The sequence below is a fragment of the Furipterus horrens genome, unplaced genomic scaffold (genome assembly GCF_987537825.1).
Source record: "Furipterus horrens unplaced genomic scaffold, mFurHor1.1.pri manual_scaffold_10, whole genome shotgun sequence".
Lineage (NCBI taxonomy): Eukaryota > Metazoa > Chordata > Mammalia > Chiroptera > Furipteridae > Furipterus > Furipterus horrens.
Window position 1 is genome coordinate 48,490,578 of NW_028327180.1, and position 26,699 is coordinate 48,517,276.

Below are 26,699 nucleotides of genomic sequence, written 5' to 3' on the forward strand. Positions count from 1 at the left end.
ACTCCCTGTCTCCCACGGGACAGCTCTGAACATGAAACTCTCCTAATCAAGAACATTAAATGGCTCCCACTGACTAGGCGCTCAAGTGCTAGTACTGAATTCAGACCCCCATGCCTGACTTCAGTAGGCTGCCATTACTGTTGTGCATCCTATAGTACTGCTTGCCACCAGCCATTTTATCTCGTATCTCCAGGCCTCTGTAAATGTTGTCTTCCATCTTGGAATGCCTCCTTTCTCAATCTTTTTCACATGGCAAAAGTCCTATTCATCTCTATCACCCATAACTCTGGTTGTGAGCCTAAATAAATAAATTCCAACTCAAATGGGATCCAGCAAAAAAGAGAAGTTTTGGTTCCTGTAACAGAAAACTCTAAAAATAGTATCAATTTCAGGCATGGCTGGATCAAGAACCAAATGTCAGCCTCAGGAATCTTATGTTTTCTTTCTTTCAAGTATAAGCAAAAGTTTATTTAGAAACTCACAGAGGTTAAAAAAAAAAAGTGAGCCAGTTGGGCTGTGTGGGCTTGGAAACAAGTTACAGAGGCAAAAGAAGAATCCTTTGAGCTTGGGGTAGGGGGTGGGGAGGAGGTGCCGTGTTCCAGAGAGAGGGAACAGAATCTAAGGTTTTCTGTTTCTGGGCTGGGAAGTAAGAGTTTAGGTTCTTAAGTTTTGTGATCTGTTTCTATGGATGTGTGTCTGCAAGACTGTGGATGTTCAGGTGGGTGGGACAATGTATTTTGGGGATGGGTACCTGTTAGTAGGGCCTGCATAGTTGATTGTCTCGTCTCTATTGGTGGTTTTATTGATTTAGTCTTTGTGGATGTGTGTTTGCAGGGGATTCTCTATGACTTCGGTCCCTTTGAAAGAGGATGGGTGACAGTGGCAATGAGGGTCTCTGGGATTTACCAGGACCTACATCGGGATCATGATATGCTCCTCAGGGCTGGGGCATACAGATGGGATCCAGGGCAGATGGGATTGGGGAAGGTGTCAGAAAAGAGGGAACAAAAAAGAAAAGGTGGGTCATTGGGACGTTTGCTGCAGGCCCACTGCATGCCCTGCTGGGACTGACTCATGTGCTCCCTCCAGCAGGCCAGGGTAGTGGGACAATTGTCTCCATTTAATTGATGAAAATACTGGGGCCCTCAGGGGCCCAGATCCCTACTTCTACCTGACCTCTTCCTGGGGCACGGGACTCCTGAGTCCGGGTATCACAGTGCCCCCACGTGTTGAATCACAGGCAACTCACACACATCCTGGGCCCAGAAGCTCCCAATCTTTCCTCCACCTCCTTTCCATCCTCCTGGTGCTTATCCACAAACCCTGGAGTTGGCCTTCACTCCTCTCTCACTCCACACCTAATCTGTCAGCTCCTCCTGGTGGCTCCACCTTCCAAGTGTAACCCAGTTTCCCCAGGCCTCACTCCCTTTACAACCTTCGCCCAGTCCAGCCTCCATCATCTCTAGCCCGCATACCCCTCCTCCCTGGTCTCTGGCTTCCATTCTCCAACCCCCACCCCATAGTCTTTTCTCCTGAGCAGCTTGAGAGCACCTGTTAACAGTTGACCAGACCATGTCCCTCCTCTGCTCACAACCATCCATGGCTCCCAACTCATGCAGAGCAAAACCAAAGTCTTCTCTTTTACAGTGGAAGGTTTCTGTGCTCCATTCTCCATTGTTTGCTCAATATCTGTGTTCTCCACTGGACACTCCTTGGTCTCTGTCCTCTCCATGTCCCCTGATCCTCACTGGATGAGCCCTATGTTTGTCCACACTAAATCCCACATTCTGTGACCATGCTGAGGTCCACACTCTCATTCCACGCTGACTGTCTTACCACAGTACTCTCAAAAATGCATCCCTCAGATCTTCAACCTCCATCATTGTGTGTGCCCAGGCCACAACTCCCACAGAGCTACCGACGGGTGACCAAGCTCCTGGAGGACTTGGGGCCCTCTAACTGTAACACTGGCCCAGGCCAATGTCACCATAGTGCCCTGATCACGGCTGGTGGTAGGATACTTCCATACAACCCTCCCTGCTTCCTCCCCAACAGAACCATGGGGCACATCTAGGATTTGGACGCAGAGGTGTTTCTAGAACCCAGTAGTCTGCCCACTGTTCCTTCATGGGCTAGGACATCGCACTCTGCACATGCATAATCACCCATACGCAACGCATGACACAGATTTTTCTGAGTCTCCAGGCACATTATTAGGCGCCACCTAATGGCAGATGGCAAAAGTGCAGACTCCCAGAGATTGTGAGGCAGAACCCCATGCGCCCGCCATGGGGTTCCCCCAGCTTTTGAAAGTAGTCCAAGTTTTGATGAACCCCACACCGAGCATTTAGTAGTGGGCACAGGTTTCAGAGACTTCCCTGGCTTCTTGTCCACTGTGAGGGTAAGATCCAAAGGTTGAGAAGAGACCCTCTCTGGCTGTGCCTCAGTTTCCCCCTCTGGTCCTATATCTGGTTGTACGGGGAGTTGTGACTGTGACACTGTGGGGTCCACCAGGTGGGAACTTTATTCATCCCATGTAAATGCCCAGGGTCCTTGTGACCTGAAGAAGGGGATCCCAGAAGACTAACCCCTGTGGAGAATTTGCAGCCTCAATATGACCACCATGCCCATGCTGATGGTGCTGCTGGGGGTGGCAGAGGTTGTATGCCTGGCTCAGATCTCAGAGCCCACTTTCATGGGCTGGAGTGGGGACAGTGGTTCACCCCTCCTCTGAGGGTGGGTTGGGGCACAAGGGAGCAGGTGAAGAGTATTTAGGACCTGAGTCTGAGTTGGGTGAGAGGACTCCTCGACCTTGAGTTTACCCCACACCCTCTGCATTCTCTGCAGGCCTCCCAGCATAGGTGGGGGCCCCTAATACTCCCATCCAGGTCAGAGGCTGTGGGTTTTCCATCATACCCTCTTTCCTTTACCCCCACATTAGATTCATCCAGGGATCCTGGTGGCTCTACCCCCAAACACACCTCCCTCCCAGCCCCTCAGCCTCCTGCTGCTCTTGCCTCCTGGCTCCCAACTGCATCCGCTTGCCACAGAAGTCCTCAGGAGGGGAGCTTTGATCATGCCATGCCCCCCCCGGAAACTGGGGCCCCAAAGCCCCTACTTTACTGGGGATGACGTGTCAAGGACTCGAAGATCCAGAGGACAAAGCCCAGGGTCTGGCATGTGGGTGGCGTGATTCTCTATATACAGCCAATTAGAGTGCCCTGCCTCACATAAAGTTCTGTCATTCTGTCATTTTACATATTCTGCCCTCTCCCCACCCCTGAAAGGAGTCAGCTCTACATCTTGGTGGGAAAATGGGACTACAGGAGAAGAGGAGGTGCTGAATTCTAGGGACTGGGACTGACTTTGAAGCCTATTATGCAAATGCCTCTTTTCCCAACGTCTGTGACTGTGTGCGGTAATGGAGCAAAAGCACCTCTGTGTGGTGCTGGGGTGACAAGAGGGGACAAAGGTCTTCAACAGCCAAGCTGAACCAATCAACTTTGTATCTTTGTAGAATGGGAAGAAGGAGAGGAACAAATCTTTTAAGCAATGATGCCGATACTCTGTGTTCTCCACATTCCTGTCCAAATTAGTGATCTGCACTCAACAAACCCTCTGTCTACTTGACTTAGCAGTTGGAGCCATTTTTCAGCTTGGGGCAGTGCAGAGGCCTTCCTGGAGGAGTGGACATGGAGTTGGGGTTAGGGTTAGTGTTAGCATTAGGGTTAAGGAGGGTAGGAAGCAGTCTTTTAAAAAAGGTGAGTTGGGAGTTGAGGGAGGTGGTCCAGGAGGAAGGACCAGCATTGACCTGGGGTTGGAACTGCAATTGTTTTTAGGGGGATAGGGGACAGTATGGGGGACAGGAGCAGAGTGGGTGGGGACAGCTGAGGAGCTATGAAGGCCAGGGGTCAGATCTGAGTGCCATAAAGATCCCACTGAGACCACCCACAGGGTGATTGGAGGTAGGATGAGAAGATAGAAGCGCACTGGACCCTCGAGTCTGCACACACATGGGACAGGCCAGAGTAGGGGTGGGCAGTATTGTATGCACCTCAGAGTAAGTGAAGAACTACCTGGTTCCCTCCTCCCTTCCTGGAACAAAACTGCTGAGTCAAGGGACCAAGGGATAAGCCATTTATAAGAGGAACAGCATAGTACCCCAACATTCAAGTTTCTCAGTGCTTTTTGCTGCAAGCAATTGTGACCAGCTTGGAGACTCCTCCTGAGCTTACTACCTGACACGCCCGAAGTTTGAGGGTAAATAGCCAGGCCTCTTGTTGGTGGGGTAGAACCTCTAGGAGAACACCCCACATGCTCCCCAAGGCCCCAGCTGCCCTGGTGCCCACCACTGTCACATGCTCCTTTGCGCTGCTTGCAGGGTCCCTTTCTGCATATCGCCACCCACCACAGGACTTTCTCCCCATACCCCACCCGCGCTTGAACCCTCATCTCAGGCTGGAATTCTGGTGGCAGAACCTCAAACCCAGACAAGCCTACACTGAGGCCACTGGGAGGAGATGGGAGGACCTCGGCGCGGTTAGGGGTGGCTCTGAGCAGGAACAGGTTGTTTCATCCACGGAGGCCATGCACATTTTATTGGTGGGTACACACTCAGGAAGGGGAAACTGAGCCCAGCGACCATGAATCTGAACACAGCCTCCCTCCTCCAGGCCCCCACCGTGGAGGGGGTCATATTCACGTCTTCTCTAAGGACCCGGGGAGGGAGGTTGGGAACCTCTGTGACCTCACCCAGCCTGGCTTGGGGGACAGGGCCAGTGCCATCCCCAGGTCCACTACCGGAGCCAGCCGTCAGCAGTAGGTAGCCGGCGCAGCGGGGGCCCGGGCCGTAGGGGCTCTGCCAGGGGCCGGGCCAGGAGCAAAGGGTAGGGGAAGGTCTTGGGAAAGTCGCCGGGACCCCCGGGTGCCGGTGAGAGACGCTCAGACTTGATGCTGACTTGAGGGGTCTGTGGGGAGGCACCGCGGGCTGGGGGGCCCTCCTCGCCCAGCGTACGGCCCCCACTGCTGAGAGGGAGAGAGAGGGAACCGTGAGCTCTGCGAGGAAGGAAGGGAGGGAAACCAGGAGCTGGCACGGCTTGGGCAAAGGCTCGGAAGGAGGACCTTGGGAAAGCAGGGGGTGGCCATCTCCCTTGGGGCCTCCAAAATAGCCGTCCCCCACCCCCACCTCCACCTCCACCAACACTCCCGAAGGGTTGAGTGCAGGAACAGGAGTGGCCACCAGGTGTCAGCAGTAGCTAGGGGCTTCGGAAGACATGGAAGGGCCCCACTGCGGAGCCTAACTGGTAGGGGAAGCAGTCGGGGCACTTACCTGGGCTGGGCAGGGGCGGTTAGGGTCCCATCACCCCTCGAAGGCTGCCAGGGGCCCAGGGTAGGGGGCTGCAGCAATCCAGGGGGCGGAGGGGGGTCTCCAAGGCCATATTCTGGGGGTGGGGGTGGGGTCAGGAGAAGTAAACTGAGGCCTCCACCAGCCAGTTTTCAGTTGATGGGTGGGGGAGTGTGGACTACTCAGCAGAGAGGCTGTGGGGGGTGCATACCTGGGGGTGCTGGGAGGAAGGGGAAGCTTCCAAGTGGGGGTCCTGGAGCTGCAGCAGAGCATGGACTCTGTAGGCTACCATAGAGGCCTCTCTGCAGAGAAAGGGTAAAGGAGAAACTGAGACTTACACTCAGGCTACCCTGCCTGCTCCCATCAGCCCTGACACTCCCTCCCCTCACTCACCGAGGTGCTCAGTCCCCCTCGGCCCCCTGCCAGGCCACCAGGCAGATCTGACCTCCGCCCATCTGCTGCCAGGTATAGGGGTGGTGGTGTCTTGCTGACAAGGTGGCTCGGAGAGAAGAGAGTGTGGGCCAGGCCTTCGGAGCAGGAGACCCCCCCCCAGAGAGAGGACAGGCAGACATGTCATCTACTGAAGTCTCGGGTCCAGAGGTGATAAACACAGCCAAGCAGTGCTAGAGCCAAGATCCCCACCCCCACAAACTCACCAGGGGTCCTCAACCCCCACCTGACACCCCAGCTTATGACTCATGCTTACCTGGAGGCCCAGCTTTGGGGGCTGCTGGCCGGAAGGGAGATGGGCGGCTCTGGGCAGGGAGGGCCTCCCCAAGCCCACTGGAGTCACAGCCTGGTGGGGGCAGGGCCCCATATATCATGTCTGGGCTGGGCATAGTGGGGGCTGCTGGCTGAGGGCAGAGAGGATGGGATTGTTTGGAGGAATGAGGAGGTGAGAACATCAAGCCCAAGACAGAATATCCCAATGAGTTCAGGGGCCAGCCTCCATCTTTTGGAATCTCCCAATAATGCTCCCTCTGGTCTAACCCCACATGGCCTGGTGTGCCTATATCTCTAGGCCCAGAGCTGAGGCTTCTCACTCAGCATGGAGGTGGCACTGAGGGGCTTCCCAGGTGTTTGATGAAGAGAAAGAAAAGAAAGAAAGAAAGAAAGAAAGAAAGAAAGAAAGAAAGAAAGAAAGAAAGAAAGAAAGAAAGAAAGAAAGAAAGAAAGAAAGAAAGAAAGAAAGAAAGAAAGAGAAAGGAATGAGGAAGGAAGGAAAAAAGACTATCTGTTGAACTCTTATTTATCCTTCAAAGCCTCAGCTAAAATGCCCACTCCTCCAGGTAGCTTTTCCTGGCCATTCAGGCAGAGACCTACCACCAAGCTCTAGGGTTACTGGCCCTTTTTCAGTCTCAGCTTTGACCACTTGGGCTTAGGAGGTGGGGGAGGGCCACATTCATGGCATGGCAGGGAGTCACTTACATAGAGCCGGGGCCGGGGCAAGGCTGGATTGCCCCCATCACCTGCCAGCCTCTGAAGCTTCTCTCCTGGCCCATCAGGTCCCTCATCTGACTCCAGCTCTGGTCCATCAAGGCCAACACCCCTCCGCTTCAGTGTCTGTGGGGAGGGAACACAACAGAGTGAACCTCCCCCCATCCTAGCTAGGGAGTCTGGTTGTATGGGTGAGAGGAGAGACCTTCCTGGCTTTGTGGGTGACCCAGAGTGCAGGTATGCCTATTTCAGTAAAATCCCACTTACCAAAGCCCCCAGGTGAGTTATCTGGTAAGTTCCAACTGTGTGCAAGAGAGGGACTCTCCTGCTCTGAAACCAGAGACCCACCGAGGCCTGCGGGCACTGTCCTAACATTCCTCCTGAATACAATTCTGCTTGAGAGCCTGGAGTGCAGCAGGTGCTCAACAAATGTCGGGAAACAGAGCACCTGAGGGCAATTTTCTAGGAGTTCCTGAGCTACCTGGGACCAGTGACCTGCATGGTCTTGGATTTCAGTAAGGTCTTCTTGCTCCACAGTGCCTTTTATTTTCTGTTCTGTACTCACTGTATGGGTAACAGGATTAGATGAGAAGATGTGTGTGAGGGCCACATAGTGCAGCCCTCTGTGTGTAGTGGTTGATATTTTTATTTCTAGTATCCAGGTAACTACCCCAGAAGGATACTCCATTACCTCCAAACCCGCTGTAACTGACAGCAAAGCCAGATGGCAACACTTGTCTTTTGTACAAACTAAGAGTCCCTAGTCTCTGAGCGAGCAGAGTGCGCCAACTTCATGGGCTGGGGAGGTGGACCCAGTGTACCTCGAGGATGTCGGTGTTGGTGCGGCTCTCGTGGGGTTCACTGTACTCTGTGTACTTCAGGAGCACGCGGTCCATGTCCGTGCTGGCATACTGGAAGAGGCGGTTGGTGCTGTTGAAGATGATGAGAGCAATCTCACAGTCGCAAAGCACACTCAGCTCGTAGGCCTTCTTCATCAGCCCAAACTTTCTTTTGGTAAATGTCACCTAGACCCAGGACCCACAGGTGAGCAGGAGAAGACAAGGATATGGAGTGACACGGGAAGGTGCAAAGGCTAACAGTTTCCTGAACATGCCTCATGGATTCTGTGCCTCTGATAGGCTGCTCTTCCTGGCTATACTTCTCACTTGTCAACCTGGCAAACTTCTATTGATGCTTCAAAACCCAGCCCAAATGACCTCTCCTTTGGGAAGTTTTCCTTGGTCTCCTAGGCAGAGCCCCCACACTCTCTCTGAGCTTCCCAGTTCTGTGCCTCCCTCTAGTGCAGCCCTCTGAGTTGGGTGTGTTTGTATCAAGCTCCATCTCCTCTATGACCAAGGCTTCAGTAAATCACAAAAATAAGCAAATGCTACATCTCAAACTCCAGACATGGCATCAGGACTCATTCCCTTATAGTTCCCCAAAATGGTCAGGCCTTTGCCCAGGCCGTGTCCCCCGCCATGAATGCCTTCCCACAACCACTGTTCCACCCAGTGAGCTCACCTGCCGATTCCTTTGGTCCAGAATGCGTGAGATCTGTATTTTTTTTCTCCCCATTGTCCTAGGCTGGGAAGAGCAACCTTGGTCTGGAGGAGAAAGAAAAGAGGACAGAGTGCGTGGGTAAAGAGTGGGGCCAGACAACTAGTCTTTCTTCTCTCATTCACCACCCCCTGCCAGGCTTTGAGGTGAGGTGATGGGGGAAATCAGGGCAGGTTGGGTCACCCCCACAGTCCCCATTCTCAACCAGCCCAGAATGCAGTAGATGCTCAATGAACAGCTTTGCACCAATTCCACGTGAGGGCAAGGCTGACCCAGGGCAGAAGATGGAGGTACAGGTGCTCCTGCCCCAGCATCTAAAAAATCACCCCCTGGTAACTGTGGTACGTCAGGGAGCCTGACCTCCCTGGACATCCATCTGTGTAGTAGGGATGACAGTGTTGTGTACTGCTCATTGTTGTTGGGGACAAAATGAGCTAACCTATATCTCCCTGGCACATAGCAGGTGCCACATATGTGCTGCTATTGTGAATATTGGCAACAGCCTAAAAGCCCTCAACAGGCCAGGTAAGAGGGACATCAATGCAGCACTCAGCCATCCTGAGCCTCTGAAAGTGGCCCGGCCCACCCACTGGAACCTTTCAACCCATTCAACACACAAAAGCCCCTTGAACAAAATCAAGGGCGGCAGTTATAAAAAAAATTTTTTTAAACTCCATGAGTGTGAAAAAAAAAACTAAAAGGAAATGCTTGTTGTGGGAGACACCATCTATTGGAAATTTATAGGTGAGTTTTCCTTTTTTAAGAAAATTAGATGCAATTCACGTAACACAAAATTCACCATTTTAAAGTGCACAATTCAGTGGCATTTTAGTTCATTCACAATGTTGTAGAACCATCACCTCTATCTAGTTCCAGAAATTTTTCATTCCCCCCCCCAAGAAAGACCTCCCCCCTCCCTCAGTTCCTGGCAACCACTGATCTGCCTGTTCTGGACATTTCATGTGAATCAAATCATATAATGTATGGCCTTTAGTGTCTTTTTTCATGGTTTTAAAAACAATTTTATAAATATATCCTCAGGTGAGGACTTTTCTCAAAATATTTTATTTATTGCCCTAGGTAGTGTGACTCAGTTGGTTGGGCTTCTTCCGCAAACTGAAAGGTTGCTGGTTTGACTCCTGGTCAGGGAACATGCCTGGGTTGCAGGTTCGGTCCTCCATAGAGGCACTTAAGAAGGCAGCCAATCAATGTTTCTCTTTCACATTGATGTTTCTCTCCCTCTCTTTCTATCCCTTTTCCTCTCTCTAAACATAAGTAAATGAAATCTTTTTAAAAATTTAATTTTATTTTTGATTTTAGAGAGAGAAGAAGGGAGAGAGAAAGAGAGGGAGAGAAACATCAATAGGTTGCCTCTCCCACTACGTGCCCTGAAACTGAAACCCAGCCATGTGTCCTGAATGGGAATTAAACCAGTGACCTTCCAGTTTGTAGGATGATGCCCAACCAAGCCACATCAGTCAGGGCTTTTTTTTTTTTTAATTATCGGAATTTTCTAACTTTTCCCCTCAGTGATTTGGACTATTTCTGTTAAATTTTTAAATTTTTTAAATTTATTTTTTAATCCTCACCTGAGGATATGTTCACTGATGTGTGTGCGTGCGTGTGTAAGAGAGAGAAAGAGAAAGAAACATCAATTGGTTGCTGCCTCTCCCCCGCCCACATGCACCCACTGGACAATGCCCTAACCAACTGAGACACCCACCAGGGTAAAACAATTTTTTTAAAATAATAGAAACCCACCCCTACCCCACCCTCTGCCAGGAGGAGGTGGGGATACCCTGGAAAGGCCTCAGGCTTGGAGCACTCAGACCATAGTTTGGGCCCAGAGCATCTTGGGAGACGCCTCAGACTTCCTCATGGGGATCTCAGATCTCCTCAGTGGGGTCCCCAAGGGTGATAATGGGCAACTCAGGGAGGGCAGCATGTCCCCAGAACACGTAACAAGTTGGGGTCCAGCCCTTCCCCAATGTCCCCCATGCAGGGATCCTTGGAACAAAGAAATCATGTTGCCTGTGGTGCGGCAGCCATCATGCTGTATAGTCAGCTACCCCAAGGTCCCCAAGATACCTGACACTCCTCCACCAACTCTGTGACCACACTTGACCCCCAACCACTTCCATGTCACAGGTGACTGAGGCCATGTCACAGGCCTGCCCAGGGTAAGTGGACCTGTGCTCAGGTCCTAGCCAGTCTCTGACCCACTGGGCAGCACTCAGCAAGGGAGGCCTCTCCCTGGGCCTCAGATTGCTGTTCTGTGAATGAGATGGGTATGAAATGCAGAGTACCCCACACAGACCTGGAAACAAACTCTGGGGAACTGTAGGGAGATGTACGTCTGTCTCCAGAGTAGCCACATCTGCTTCCCAGGGTCCCAGGGCTCAGAAATGTAAGATGCCTTAGACATTCTATGTGGCCCGCTGTGAGATCCCAAGAGTGCCCTCTACCTTCCCTGGACTGGCTTCCTGAGCAGTCGCAACTATGCAGAGCCTGGCCAATGAGAGCTCCAGCCCCAGCGCCCTAGCTCCAGATCGATTTGCTAAATTTAACCTCAGGGGCTAATTTTAATCCCCAGCTGGAATCGGGCAAGTTCCCACGGCTGGGATGTGTTGCCCTCACCCTGATGGGTCTCTGGGGACAGAGTGGGGCACTGGCCCGGAGGTCCCGGTGCCAAGATGACTCCGGAAATGTCCCCCACGCCTAGGGTCCCATGGGAACATGGGACTTGAACCTGAGAATCTGGGCCTGGAATATCCGACTTCTCAGTCTGTCCCCATTTTAGACAAGGACATCCCTGCTAGGGCAGGGGTCACATAATAGGGGAGCTCCAAGAGCCAAAAGGTCAAGGGGGTCTCTCTGAACTGAGACTAAGAGCCAAGACAAGAAGTGAGTTCCAGACAGAAGGAACAGCAGGTGCAAATAACCTGTGGAGAGCTGAGAGACACAGCAACAAGGCTGGAGCTCGGAGCTCAGAGGAGAGGTTGCAGAGGCAGGGCCACCCTGGATCCTCTGAGCTGTGGGGAAGGCTGAGAGTTTGAGTCTAAGAGTGACGGAGAGCCATGGGAGGGTTTGAGTAAGAAGAGAGAGAGTTTGATATATCATTGAAAATGTTTTGCATGGCTGCCATGGGGAGGGAGTGCAGGATAGAGATGGCAAGATGCTGGAGGGGAGGCCAGAGCTGCATCCATGTGTGCAGAGCCTGGGGGTGAAGTCACTGTATTCCAGGTCTCTTTGGGTCCTCCAGAAGGCACCAGCCCCTCTGACATTTCTGGGGCCAGGCCCAACAGGCACAAATGGGCTCCCATAGGGGTTTGACTCTTCTGACTCTCGATGACCCTGAAACCCCCAATCCTCACCCAGGAACTAAAGTCATCCCCAGCTTTGGCCCTTGAGGGATCAACCCAACACAAAGCTTTGATCATGACCCTCCCTTCTTGCACATTCTTCATGGCTCCTGCCATCTGGAGAAAGTTTCAGTTCCCAGCCTGGCATTCAAGGCCCTGCCCCTGTCAACTCCTGCCCACCTTTCTCTACCTTCAACAGAATGTCTCTGCCTGGCCCTGGCTGGTATGGCTCAGGGATTGAGCGTCAGCCAGCCTGTGAACCAAAAGGTCGCCTGTTTGATTCCCAGTCAGGGCACATGCCTGGGCTGCGGGCTGGCTCCCCAGTTGGTGGCGCGCAAGAGGCAATGCTCTCGCACATCGATGTTTCTCTCCCTCTCTTTCTCCTTTCCCCTCTCTCTGAAAATAAATAAATAAAATCTTTAAAAAAAGAATGTCTCTGCCTGGAAAGCCTTTTAACCACTTCTTCACCTGGCCAACTCTTTTCCATTTTTTAAAGATTTTATTTATTTATTTATTTATTTTAAGAGAGAGGGGAAGGGAGGGAGAAAGAGAGGGAGGGAAACATCAATGTGAGAGAGAGACATTAATCAGCTGTCTCTCAAATGCATCCCAGCTGGGAACTGAACCCACAACCTAAGCATGTGCCCTGACCAGGAATTGAACCAGCCACCCTTTGCTTTGTGGGACAACACCCAACCAACTGAGCTACACTGGTCAGGGCTCCTGGCCAACTCTTATTCACACTTCAAACCCCAGCTTAAAAATTCCATCCCTCCAGGAAGCCCTTCCTGCCCTCACTCTGGACTGCTATGGCCCACATCTTTCCCTTCAGTTATGACCCCATGGGGTTGGAGATGTGTATATCCAGCTCTGTCTCCCCCAGACTGGAAGCCCTTCAGGATAAGATATAGGGGTGGCTGAGTAGATTTGTCAAAAGAGACACTTCTGAACTCTCTGCAGCTTCCCTCAACAACTTCCTCTCAGACACCCTCAGCTGACTTCCTACCCAGAAATACACAAACATGCAAATCCAGCCACTGAGTGGACCTGTCTCAGGCCCAGGTGTGAAGGGCCAGCCAAGGAATGTGGGGGTGGAAAGTCCAGGGTGTGCATATATATTTGTACTCACATGCAAATCCCCACTCTGAGCTGCAGACAAACCAGTGGCCAGTTCTCCAGATGTTGGCGTGATCGGAACTGCTAGGGGGAGGTGGTGTGGTTGCTGAATGTGCCAGGCACGAGGGGGAAGGCTGAGGTTTGGGGAAGCCTCTTCTATGCACCCCCACACCAATGTCCAGCCAGAAAGCAGAGAGCTTTCGACACCTGCCCAGAAGAGAGGCAGAGAGATGGACCCATTGACAGGGAATGGAGCAAGGAAGAAGGGTCAGAAGAAATCCAAGAGGGCATCTCAGAGGAGGAAATATGGAATTGGGTGTCAATGGAGAGACTGGATGGGCAGTGGGGTGGGCACCTGAAGCCAAGAAACTAGCTCCTCCCCACCCCTTTCTTTGCACCCTCATACTTAATTTATTAAGGTCAACCATGTTCTAACCATGTTCCAACCACTGTGATAAATAAACCTCATTAGAAGTAGAAAGTTTAAGTAGACCAATGGCCACAGAAGACTAGAAAAGTGACTGAGACTTACCATAAGAAGACAATGGTTTTATGGCTGTTTTATCAAACCTCATAGGACAGGAAAGTGTAATTTTATTTAAACTAACTCAGACCTTTGAAAACAATGGGAACTGCCCAGGTCACTTTTATGAGACACCTGTTTATCAGAAGTCCAGAAAGAGTAAAGTATTAACTACAAAAAGGACAACGTTAGCCAGGGATTTCAAGAAAGACCTATCTGAAGAGGTGACATTTGAACCAAGACCTGAAGCATGAGAAAGAGACAGTCAAGTGGAGGAAGAGTCAGTGGTAGGAAGATCTCGGGGGAGGTGGTCCTGTCCTGGGAACTACAGGGGCCAAAGGTCAGAGTGATCATGAGTTTGGCATTTTGAAAAAAATCAAAGAAGCCTATATGGCTGGACAGCATGGCAAAGGGAAGAGGGAAGGAGGGTGGTGGTGGGGAGGATTGTGGTGTTGGGTCATATAGGTATTTGTGGGCTTTACTCTGAGGGCAATGGGAAGCCATGGAAAGTTTGGAGGCAGGGGAGGGATGGGATATGATTTTATAGTTTAAAAAACTCACCTAGCACTCTCATGAGTTACTGATGGGAGGAGAAGGAGGTACAGCCACTGCGGAAAAGTGACATTTACTAAACATTAGCATATGTCTGTCCTGTGACACAGTCGTCTCTCCCTTCAGTACTCACCCAAGAGAAATAGGTCTATGTTTTACCAAAGGACACAGACAACAGTGTTCTCAGCAGCTTCATTTTTCATAGCCCTGTGCAACTGCATGGGGGAACCGCCCAGACCTATGCCAATTCAACAGTGCTGGACTCCACAGAGGAGATATGCCATGTGAGTCCATTTACATGAAGTTCCAGAACAGGTAAAACTCACTTACGGATGTCAGTCAGCACAGTGGCCACAAGGGCAGGTGCCATGATAGGGCAGTGGGAGTCCTAGGGCCTGGGGTGTTCTGCTCCCTGGTTCAGGGTCTGGGTACAGAGATGTGTTCAGTTTGTGCAAATACATGAGTTCTACTCAGAATGATTTCTGTGATTTATCTCTATCAAAAGTTTTTTTTTTTTTAAAGCTTCCACCAGCTCCTGGCTGCCATGGGGAGCAGTGCCTGTCTAGGAAGGAATGAAATGACAGAGAGAGGCTAGGGCAGGTGTCCAGGGGAGAGATGGGGCCCTGAACTGAGATGGTGATGCAGGTGGGCAGAAGTGCATGGATCAGTTGTTTACAGAAGGGATGGGACACACTGGTAGCACGTGTCTAGGGTGGGGAAGGAATCCAGGGCCCCAAGCCTGAGCACTGTGCAGGGGAAGCACTGTGCAGATTTGAAGGTAGATTTTCATGAGCTTCTGGAGTATCATAAACTCTTTATAGTGAGACATGTGGTCCCTAAGTCAATTGACAAATATCCCTGGGGTCCTTTAGACCATTACTGTCACTTCCTGGCCTGGTGAGGCCCCTTAGACCCCTGGTGTGGAAACGGGGGGCTGAAATGACTGACCCTCTATTCTGGCCTTTCTCCACGGAGGACTCACTTTTCTCACCTGCAAATGGGAATAAAAATCCTTCCACCAGCTGAGGAGGAGGGGCGTGGTGGTGGGATAGAAAGTGTCTCTCAACCTTATCTTGCGGCCTCTCAGAGGTCAGAAGGACTGTGCCTTGGGACTGGGGGTGCTGAATCAGCATGCCGTCATGCAAGATCATGGTTACAAACACAGGACACGTTCAGCGACATCAACCCCCCATTTCCTCCCCCATAAAATTGGTCTCAGAGTCGTGGCCTCAAAGGCTTTGCAGAAAGGGCTTAAGAGAAAAGATCAGGAACGAATCAAGTTCCTCTTCTCGGTTCCCAGTGGGGCTTTAATGGGGAGGATGAGTGACAGCATGCTGCTGGACCCCTGAGCCCAGAGACGACACAGCTTGCTGGAGACTCAGGCTGGGAAAGGAGTGTAGGAAAGGAGAAGTGAGAGGCAGGTGGGTGGTGGGGGAAGGTGAGGGCTCATGGGGACTCAGCGAAGCGGGGAGGGGGCGCTGCTCCAGGGCCAGTGCAGCGAATCAGCCAGGGGCCTGCCTCACGCAACCCAGGCAGTGGTTTCATCACCTGTTCCCCAAGTACCTCATTACTGGTGACAGGAAGAGCCCCTTGGAAAGCCAGGAACCCTGCCCCCTCCTTGAGTGCTCCATGGCTCTGACCCCAGTTGCCAATGATGCCCCTTCCAGGTAGGCCCTGAGCCTACCTCCTCCCTGGGGCCTGGGAGATGGCACCTCAGATTGGGGGCACTGTGGGTGACTTGGGGGCTGGTTCAGCCTATAGCAGCCTCTGGAGCCCCATACCTGCCCTGGGGACAAGATAGGCTCCAGCAGTGCCTCTCTTGTGGCCAAACTACTCTAGGCCTCAGTTTCCTTCCATGGAAAATGGGAAGTCAGGGATGCCTGAGTTGAGGGAGCCTTCAGAAGTAGATGTCCTCCTACTCTTGTCACTGGGCCCTGACCTTGGATCACTGCTCCTCAGCCAGAAGTTCAGAGTGAGGGCCCCAGGCAGACTGAAGAAGGCTGGGGAATGGGGGTAGGGAGAAGACCTATTCCTCATATGGACCAATGGGGCAGGGGTAGGGAGATTACCGTTAACATATGCAGAGCCCCAAGGGCCCCCCCAAAAGAAATCCACAGGTGCCTGATATACAAAGAGCCCAGAAACATGTGTCACCCAAACACATGTGGATCCTGCCTACAAAATACCCCAAAACATGCAGTCCACAATACATACAGACCCCCAAACCCACATAACTCTTCGAACATCCATACCCCCAAACACAGACCCCCCGACACACAGAGAGCCTCCAGCACATGCCAGTCCCTCAAATGCGCACAGATCTCCAAATATATGCAGGACCCTAACAATGTGCAGACCCTCAGAACTCTCCAAACATATGCAGACTCCAGGCTGGTCCCCCATTACATGCAGGCCCCCAGACACAGGTAGGGCCTCATCCATACAGTGGTGTCTTCCTGAGGCAAGACGGTCAGTAGCCCCTGAGAGCTGGGGGTCTGAGGGTAGGATGTGTTACCCATATGCAGCTCTGAGTTCCAGAAACCCAGAATGTTCCAGCTGGAGAAGACCCTTTGGGGGGGTCCCTTTATCCCTAGCTCCCTCTGGCATCCATGGGGAAACTGAGACCCATTGGGGGACTCTCTGACCCACCTTCATAGACCCCTCACCAGGCCAGCTCCTAGGAGGGCCCACTGTGGTCATGCACTGAGAGGGGAGGGCAGCAGCTGTGGGCCTGGCCAGACCAGGGTTCAAATCCTGGCTCCATCACACATTCATTGCCTGAAGTGCTTTGAGATTCAGTTTCCCTGTTTGTACAATGGGCTCCTATGAGCTCCCTCTACACCCATCCCCTTGTTCTTACTCTTGGGGAGGCCTCAAGTACCAGCAAATTCACAGACCACCTCTGTCCCTTTCTGGGCACCTGACACAACAACCCCAGATAGCTCTCCCACTTTCCCAAAGCCCCAGCTGTGCCCCTCACCTGGAACACCCAGGTCTGAGGAGCCATCCTTCAAGGCCAGGCAGAAACCCCTGTTTCTGGAAGCACCAGTTTCCCCAGGCAGGATCCGCCTCTCCCTGCAGCACTTAGCCCTACTGGAAATTTTTGTGCTTCTTTTTTGCTTTCTTCAACAATCATGTCGCCCCATGAGGATGTGAGGGCGAGGATGGCCTCCTCAGCACCTGACATAGAGCAGGCCCCCAGTCACCCTTCCTAAATGAATGAGCAACAAGGACTGAACAAATGGAAGAAACATTGGCAACTGGATCAGTTTTCTTTTAAACTCCTTGTGACCCACAAAAAAAAAACATTTGAGGCTCCCATCTGGCCCACAGTTCGCCAGTTTGAAATCCCTGTTCTAAAGAGCCAACAGCACAACAGACAACTGGATGGTGTTCATGCTTCTCTTGGGCCACGGGACTGACCCTCCAAAGGTCCCACAGCCATGTCGGAAGAAAATGCCCTGAGGATGTGCAGGCTCAGCTTAGCACGCGCTCACCTGACACAGTGGCCAGTTTCTCTGTCACAGACGATGCAAATGGAGGCCTGCTGCCCCATCCAATCTCCCGAGGGACTTGGGAATCCTGACTCCTGGGGCCAGAGAGACTCTACATTCAGAATCCAACCCTGCTGTCCAAGGTAGATTGGAGCTCAGGGCCACCCAAGGCCCCCAGCAAGGTCCCCAAAGCCGGAATGCAGCTGCAGGAACAGCCCAAGTTTTCCCTCTCTTTGTTCCAGAGAAAGATCTCCCGGTGGGGCCCCAGAAATTCATCCCAAGAGGCCCAGGCCTCCCTGCTTGGGAAATTAGCACATCTGTCAGTGCTGGGCAGAAGGGACTCAGCCCACAGACCCACAGACCAAAGATACAGTCATCAGAGACTCCAAGATAGGGCCTTGGGACATCCCTGGTTCCCGCTCTCTTCCCAGAAATGTCTGGGAGCCCACCAGGTGCTAGGGGACACAGGGTCAGGGAGAGGACACATTCAGCCTGGCCTCCTGCATTGCCTAGTCTTGTGAGGAGAGCTAACAAGAGACATATAACTCTGTCAGGGACAGAGGCCTTCAAGGAAGAAATTGAACAGGGGAAGGCAGTGGGTGGTGATGGTAGGAACTGCTTTGGACAGAGGGGACCAGAAGGGCTTTTCTGAAAAGGAGGGAGTCTCAAGGAGGGAGCCTCGAGGATGAGCCATGTAAGTATGTGGGGGAGAGACTGCCTTGTGGAAGGAATGGTAAGTGCAAAGACCCTGAGGTGGGACCGTGCTGGGCAGGTTCCAGATGCAGGGGTGGCTTGTGTGGCTGGGACACGGTTAGTGAGAGGCAGATGGAGACCAAGGAGGGCAGGGAGGCTGCAAGGGGCCTGGGGGATCAGGGTGGGAGGGAAGACTATAGAGCAATGAAGAGCCATGAAGGGAGTGTGAGCAGGGGAGCACTGCAGTCTGATTCAGGATTTTCAGCAGAAGCAGGGGCTGTAGCGAGGAGAAGTCTTATCTGGGCAGGAGGCCAGGACAGTGTCCATCAGGACACAGTAAGGGCTGTGGGTGTGGAAAGTGGACTAGGCAGTCCTGTGCCCACAACAGTGGCTCCTTACGCCAACCAGCCCTAATTGCTCCCTTCCAAGGCTCCCACCTTGACCACAGGTGAAACTGAGCCTGGAAAACGGGACAGTGAAGCTAATGGACCTGAGGCCTCCTTGGCTCCTGGTGAAGGGTAGGTGGGCTGGACCTGGATGGGGCTCATAGGCACCTCTGCTTGGTCAGAGTTCAGATGGCACCTCATAGGTGGGCCTATGCGCCACCTCATTTATACACACAGCCCACTGACTCACAGACAGCTCAGTGAAGCGGAGAGAGCTGCCCCGTTTTACACAGGAGTAAGTGGGCTTCTTCCCAGGGCCATAGGGCAAGACCCCTCAGACCCCTACTCAAGTCTGGGCTTGTACTCCAGGATCGTCCTGCAGCCATCCAGTCTGAGAAGTGGGCCTGGACACCAATGCAGTCTGAGACACTTGTTCCTGAGGCTGGGGGTGACGGGGCAGCCTCACAAGTCCCCATGATACACACACACAGAGACCCTTTTGGGGGCTCAGAAACAGGAACCAACCTCTGTGTGTACCCCACAGGTATTCAGGGACCAGCCTGGTTCCGGACATATGATCAATCCTCTCTGAAAAATGACATTTGTCCCCAGGTCCATGTGCCTCAAATCTTCCAGAAGTCCAAATCCCCAAGATGCCTACATTCATTGCATCTGAGTTGGGCTGATAAATTATTTTAATTCCCTTTTCCCTCTTAATTTGCATTTTCCAGATGTCTGCCTAGTTGGGTAATGACTTAATTAATTGGAGATAGGAGGTAAGGTGGAGCTCAAATTGCTCAGGTCAGGGGGGCAGCCACGGAGCTCAGAGAGGAACAGCACCTATCTGAGGCCATACAGAGAGCTAGAGCCCCTCACTCCTGGCTTTTGTTCTCTCAAGGGGTTAGGGGGTCGTCTTGTGCTCCATCCTTTCCCTGAGGTGCCTGGGTGTTTGTACCTGGCCTCAGTCTTTCCTCCTGCGAAGTGAGGACTTAGACCAGATCATGAGCTTCCATCTCTCCTAGGTGAGACCCCAGGGCCCTGAATTTCCAGAAATTTTATTCCCTGTAAGCCAAGATTCACTCCTCAGCTCAGATAGGTGGTAGGAAGCAGGCATGGGACAGGAGCGGGTGAGGCTGACTTCAAACCCATGCTTCAGTCCTTCCAAATCTAAATACTTTTTGGAACCTGGTTGTTTTACCCCAAGAGTCTGAGAGTGCTTGTACCCAAATGCCAAAGGTCCAGAAGTCCTGACATTCCTGACTTCTTGGTCAGCCTAGACAAGAGGCCTCAGCTAATTCTGACTTCTCAGGTCCATAGCTGGGGACTGGGGGTGACCAGTGACCTCAGTTGCTGACCAGCATCTGCAGCCCTGGACTCTGAGAAAGGTGGAGAGAGAGGAACCGTTACCATGAAAGTAAGAGCCACCAGTTTGTCATGTGCTGAATACTGTTCCTATACCCATGTCACAGATGGGGACACTGAGGCACAGGGGAATTGGTAGCCCCCCTTCAAGGCAGCTGTGACCCACCACCCGCAGCTCTGTGCCTACCACATGGGCACCCCACGGGTCCAGCGGAGGCCCCACTTTTTGTTCCATGGGGCAGGTCACAGGCAGTCACAGGCACACAGTCACAGCACACACACAGGTCTGGGGTCATGACACATGAGGGTACACTCACAGTAGGAAGGCATGGGTGCACAGGAGCCTCAAGGGTACAAAAAGGGGTAAGCTTCAGTAGAGGAAGACACTGCAGCCCACAGGCCAGACACACAGCTCACAGACACATAACAGAGGGTGGTGGCACCCTAACTTTGGACACACAACTCCTCCCCAACTGACATCAAAACCCTCAGACACACGCCCCATGGACACACAACCTCTCAGAAACACAATCCTAAGACTCACAACCCCTCCTAAATACCCTGCTCCTCAGGCTCACAGCCGTCGAATTCACAGCCCTCGGGCTCACAGCATTTGGACACACAACTCATTGGACTCACAGTCTAGGACGCACACCTCTTATACAAATTTCGACGCTCAGCAGCACACTCGGACCTCCAAACGCAGCCCAGCCCACAGATGACATTCAAAAGCCACCGCGCGAGCCTCGTCCCGACCCCACACGCACCTGCTCGGTCCGCCTGGACCCTCGGACGAGCGCAGGGAACTGCTGCAGCCACACAGCGTCTGGTACTTGGTGGCCACAGGTGCCTTCAGAGCCGGCAGTCCTGCCCACAGGAGCTGATTGGGCGGGACCGTATATTTGCATAGAGGGCGGGCACTTGGGCGTGGCCTCGCCTCTGTACCCGGGACTCCGATTGGGAAAAGACTCGGAGATGCGTATTATGAAGGAGGAATGGGGATGGGGTTGGAACGGACCCGCCAGACTTTCCCCGCCTTCACTGGGCTCCCCTGACCTTACTATGACACTGCCCCTAATTTGGACCCTGTCTCTAATCACAGCCAGCCCCGACACTGGACTTACTCCGTCCTGAGTGAAATATAAATCCGCCCCTGGTGGCCCCAGAAACGAAGCCCTTCTTAAAGCCAACACTGACCCTTACTCTAACCCAAAAGAAGGGACTGCAGAAAGGGGTTCTGGAGTCATCTCTGTGACCTCACCCATCTACAGGAGGGTGACAGATCCCTCTAGTGCTGCGCGCTCTCCTCCACTCCAAAGGTCAGCTGACAGGGGCCCAGGCTGAGACCTCTAAATGCACATTTTCCCTGGGATCCCAGTACTGCCCAGCCAGGTCCAGAGGTGAGTGAGTCAGTATGAAAAGACTTACAGGATGAAGATAATGGTGGACTGGGTAATCTGGAGAAGTCCCCAGTCTGAAGGAGGCAGAGCAGCTGCCACACACTCCTCCAGGCCCTTGGGGTCAGGACTGGGCCAAAGATGTCAGGAAGGCCTTCCTAGAAAAGGGAACAATTTATACTGGGCCTTGAAGCCTGAGAAGGAGTTTGACACTGGCAAAAGTGTTTTTCAAGGGGGAACAGCCCTTGCAAAGTTGCAGAGGAAGAGTGCAGAGTGTTATTTGGTGGGAGAGATGAGGGAGATAAAGCCAGAGCAGGATTAGATGGAGCTGGGAGCCCAGGGAGAGGCTGGGAGATGGAGAGGAAGTGGTCAATTTGAGGCAAGATGAAGGTGGGATGCAGGTGGGTTATATGGCTGCCTGATGTCCACCTTCTCAGAAGGCAACGGAAGAGGGCTGTACCCCTGTACTCAAGTGTGAGCATGTAGAGATATCATTTGTGGGGGACACTAAGGCAGGGAACAGGCTTGTACATCTTTCCATGACTCAGTTTACCCATCTATGACATGGGCAGTTTGAACTCCTAGCCTGGGCACAGATTTCTCTTTGGACATAAAAACCAGGGTTCACGCTGTGTCATAAGGTGGGGATCAGGGGTTCTGCCTTCCCCATCCCTGCTGCCACTGCACCTCAATGTCCAATGCCAGATACTCAGGTATCCCAAAGACACACCAGGACCCAGGCCAGTCTGGGGGGCTTCTGCTTTGACTCCAAGGTTCAGAACAAGGCTTGGGGAGTATGGAGGTAGCTGGGGAGCCCCAGCCCCGCCCCCCCCCCCCAAGGGCCACTCTGTTTACCTGTAGCAGCCTGCTGTTTCTGATGCAACAGGCAGGCTCTGGTTACATAAGGGCAGCAGCTGGAGCAGCTCTGGGAGCAGTAGGGGCATGGTGGAAAGGGCAGGACCCACCTCTTGCCCCTCCCATTACTAGGGCTCCCTCCTTTGTTCCTGCACCCCCACTCCATCTTCTATCATCCACATCCTAGTTCCTATAATGGCCCCTCCTTTTACCCCTTGCTCCTGTTCCTATCCTATACTCTCCTCCTATACTCTCCCCATCACTGGCTGTGTCACTCTTTGTGGACCCTTGCCCCCCATTGAGACAGTCAAGATTCTTGACCTCAGTCTTCTCAGATGAGGAGACACCTTAGTCATTGGAGTAAGATGTTGGAGGGTGGAAGGGAGGGTTGCAGGGAGAAAGGGGTGAAAAGGGTCAGAGGTGAGGGATCCGAAGATGGGGGAGATGGGTGGGAGGATGGTGAGGTGAAGCTGTGCCCCCAAGTCCCCTTCTTCTTTGAAAGTCTTTCCATGGCAAGGACATTGTGGTCCAGTATATAGGGCCTTCAATTAAAAATCCCTGGATCCCCATCCCAGCTCCAATGTCTACTCACTGTGTGACCTCAGGCCAGTCACTCCACCCCTCTGAGCCTATTTATTCATATGACAAGGTGGGTACAATAGCAGCCTCTCCTTCTGCAGGGGAGCATTTTAAGGTCCACCTTCAATTCCCCCTTCTCCAAAAGCCTTCTCTCACCCTCCCCCATTTGGAGTTCTTCTACCCCTAGTTCAGTGCTGATGCAAGGGTTTGGGGATGCTTCCTTGGGGCCAGGCCCAGTGTGTCACAACACCAAAGGGGCATTTCCATGGGTTTCTTGTGGAACTGGAGAGCCTGGGAGAGGGTATGAGTGGTGGAGGAGCATTGGGACCAAGTTTGGGGCATGCAGAGCCCTCACTGGGGGATATGGCAGAGCTAGGAAGGGACTTACCAGGGACAGGACCCTCAGAGCAGAATTGATATAATACCATGACTTGAATTAGGAAATAAGGACAAAAAGCCAAGCTCAAGTCTGATTCCCGCCTTGACCACAGTGGACCAACCTGGGGCACTGCTGTCCTCCTGGGCCTCCTTCCTTGTACCCTATCCAAAGATCTGAAGGAGACTTCAGCAAGGCAAGAATGGGAGTGGGTGGAGAAGCCACACTTCACCAGTCTTGGGATCCCTTCCAGATCACCCTCACACTCACGGGTGCTAGACTCCTGCTCTGAGACATGGGGAGCTCACTGCTTCTTTCCCAGCTGCCCTCCCATCTCTGGGACTCTGTTGGGAGCAAGTCCTACTGAGCTGGAATGTCAACCTTCCCGGGGAGGGGCGGCGGAGGGCGGGGTGGGGGGGCGGACCTTCGGCATGTGTCTAGGGATGCGTGGGGGCAGATGCGAGATCTTGATGAGTAGTCCAGCCTAAGGAGACTTAGTTCGCTCTCTGAAAAATGGAATCGAGGACCTATGGGGAGAAAAGGGATTAAGAATCACAATGCATCCACTGTGATCAACCAGGACTGAGGACAATGGCCCTTTGGAAGCCGAGTGCCTGACCAAGCCTTTGCCTCTTGTGCCCCCTGGTGGCTGGCTAGGATGGGGCGTTCGCGAGTGTGAAGGACAAGATGGTCATGCAAATGAGATGCAAATTACCAGGCTCCCTCAACCACCACCACCACCACCACTCCTTCCCCTGCGCGCCCTTGGAATCAGTGTGGGAGATCTGATAGGCCAGAGTCCTGCACAGAACTCTTTGAGAGACTATTAGTCTCTGGCTGAGGTTGCGTCCAGGGGCTGTGGGTAGTGGGGAGCCCTGCTGCCCCCCTGCTATCCCAAAGCGCCCTTGGGATATATGCAGTTACCTCACTTAGCTGCCTTTCTGTCCCACAGTTCTGAGCCCTGGGACCAGGGCTGGACTGTCTTGCTCACCAGGGCATCATCCCCTGGGCAGGCAGGGCCTGGCACACAGAGGACAGTCAATATTTGCTGGATAAATGATTGCATGGTAGACAGGCAGGAGAGACAATTTGAGGTACTTTCAGAGCAGGCGAGAAGAGTGACTCTGTAGGGGCCACACACCAGTCAGGACCTCAATGGAATGGACCTCAAACTGAGCTGGGGCAATGGGGAGGCAGAAGAGCAGCACAGAGACCCACCAATACACCCTAGGAGGGGAAAGAGAGGGCTGACTCTCATTTCCTGGCAGTGGGAGGTGGTCCTTCCTTGACACCTCCTGTGCCCTTAAACCTTCTCCCAGGCCCTCAGGGTCCTCCACAGAACTGATACACCACCGGAACCCTCTGGCTGTCCCCTAGGTTTTTGCTGGCCCTTGCCACGCTTCTCTCCCAACCACCCACAGTGCCAAGGGAAGTATGGGGGGATTGTCCCAGAGCAGTGGACCTGGGACCCCAAACCACTCTATTGTGATCTTCCTGACACATTTTGCAGGAGACTGTGTTGGCAACACAGCTGGCCTTGGAGGTGTACAGACCATGGGTCATGGCTTCCCAGGTCTAGAATTTTAAGGGATCAGTGTGGGCTCTTCTGTAGTCAGCAGACACAGACTCAAAGCAATTTTGGCAAGTACAGTAATTTAGGAATTAGTGTCAGGTACAGCTGGATCCAGGGCCCCATGGTAGCTTCTCCATATGGCCTAAGCCCAGGATGGGTGTTTCTGCTTGAGGCAGAATGCAGGCCAGGCAGGCAGGTCCATGAATGTCCAGCTCAGCATGTACAGAAGGTCCAGTCCAGCCTTCCTTGTCCAGATGGAGAAAGGGAGAACCAGAGAGGGCCAGTTCTAGGCCCCATGTCACGCAGCATGTCAGAGGCAGAGTGGTACTAAACCAGGCAGGGGGCTGCTTCCTCTAGCTGTGTGACCTTGTACAAGTCACACCATCTCTCAGAGCCTCTCTTTCCCCATCTGCCTTATAGGGTGACATCTGCCTTATAGGACTGTTTAAAGATGAAAGATGACTGTTTGCAAAACCCCATTCACCGCATATCAATGGGGATTAACACAGTGGCAGTTACTGGTCCGAGGGGACATGGCTAATATGGGGTAGGAGTCCAAGGGCAACAAAACCTCATCTCAGGAGGCTAGGGGCCAGAGTGGGATGACTGTGCCGGCCACACTTGCTTAGTCTTTGGTCCCTGATAGGTCACACAAGGTTGTGTCTAAGGGTCCAACTCTGGTCAGGCTGGTGGATGAAGGACAAGGGTCAGGACAAGGAGCTCTGAGAGGCACCCAAGGCTTCAAGGCAACCCCAATGAGGTGGCACCTGAGGCATGAGCCTGATGGGGTCAGGGGCACTGGTGGTGTAGGTGACTCTGCACTTTTGGTCTGAGTGGTGACCCTGCCTTGCCCACCTGAGCCTCAGTTTCCTCTTATGTAAAATGAAGCTGTATGTAGGACCCTGGCAGAGGCAAGTGAAGAAAGAGGCTCGGGGAGGCCGAGAACTTGACTCGCTGAAAGTCACCAATGACCCCAGGGGGAGCAGCTCAGTGGGGGGTGCGGGGAGGGAATGGAGGTTCTGAGAGGGGAAGTTGGGTGGCTGTTCTGGGGAAGAGCAGAGCGGGGTCTGTAGGGACAAAGGTGGGATCAGGAAGAGCATAGAGTGTTTTGTCAGCAAGGGTACAGCAGCAGAGGGACAGCAGATTACTCAGGGTGTGGGCAGTGCATCAGGGCAGTGTCCTTGAGGTATAAGGGTGGGAGGGACCAAGGCACAGGGGATGGGACAGGGAGATACCTCAGCAGCCCCTCCGAGATATCCTTCAAGCAACCCCAGAGCCCATGGGATTGCTCACCACCCCAGGCCCACAGCTAAGCCTGGAACTTGGCTAGTGCTCTGTGCTCTGTGACTGCACATGTGTGAACTCTGCTGCCTCTCAGCTCTGAGGGCTGCTGCTCTAGGGGCCGTAGGTTCTCTGTCCATGTGTCCACAACCCTCAGAGAGGGCCCCCATGGTACAGACCACCATCACAGCAGATGGGCAAAGGCTCTGAGAGCTACACAAGCCAGGGGCTCAGTAAGTACCTTGGGTGCTTCTGATTGGCCAGGGTCTGTCCTGCATGGGCACAAAACAACAATATACCAGGCCTGTCTAGGTGCCACGCTCTCCTCACACCTCCACACCTCCCAGTATAGATGCCCTCCTACAATTCTCTACCATCTGATTCTGAGCCTGGCCACATGGCTGGCCTTGGCCAGCGGGACATCTGCAAATGCAAACGTGAAGCAAGTAAAAGTTGGATGAGCCCAAGTGCACTGGGACTGCCCTCTTGGTGCCCAGCCACCAGAAGCCCAAGCTGGCCTGCTGGAGTGGCCACATGGAGGTTGAGAAGTGGACCCCCTGCAGCCAACAGCACCAGTCAAGGGTCAGATGTGTGAAGCTACCCCTGACTATTGGCCCCATGGAACTCTGATGGTGCCACACAAATGGCCCCCAGCTGAGCCCAGCTCAAATCACAGTCATGAGCAATTAAATTGGGTGCTGTTAAGCCACTAAATTTTGGGCTAGTTTGTCACACAGCAGCTGACTGCTACACCACACATCATCGTCTGCAGTAGCGCGTTCTCTGCCACCTGATGAGTCACTTCCACAGAA

The 26,699-nt window shown here is 52.9% G+C and overlaps 1 protein-coding gene across 4 annotated transcripts; it reads right to left on the minus strand.

Annotated features, from left to right (window-relative positions):
• Positions 1-4,729: 4,729 nt before the first annotated feature.
• MEF2B (myocyte enhancer factor 2B) lies at positions 4,730-20,689 on the minus strand. Of its 4 annotated transcripts, none has more exons than XM_090290049.1 (10): positions 20,594-20,689; positions 12,830-12,897; positions 8,303-8,385; positions 7,603-7,806; positions 6,773-6,907; positions 6,051-6,198; positions 5,738-5,871; positions 5,556-5,646; positions 5,330-5,441; positions 4,730-5,025 (listed from the first exon to the last, which is right to left on the minus strand). In XM_090290049.1, the coding sequence occupies exons 3-10, from the start codon at positions 8,354-8,356 to the stop codon at positions 4,797-4,799; spliced, it is 1,107 nt and encodes a 368-aa protein (XP_090146175.1). In that variant the 5' UTR covers positions 8,357-8,385; positions 12,830-12,897; positions 20,594-20,689; the 3' UTR covers positions 4,730-4,796. The 4 variants fall into 4 exon arrangements, with proteins under 4 accessions (XP_090146175.1, XP_090146174.1, XP_090146176.1 ...); XM_090290048.1 differs by having other exon boundaries at positions 12,830-13,023; XM_090290050.1 differs by lacking the exon at positions 12,830-12,897 and having other exon boundaries at positions 4,730-5,022.
• Positions 20,690-26,699: the final 6,010 nt, after the last annotated feature.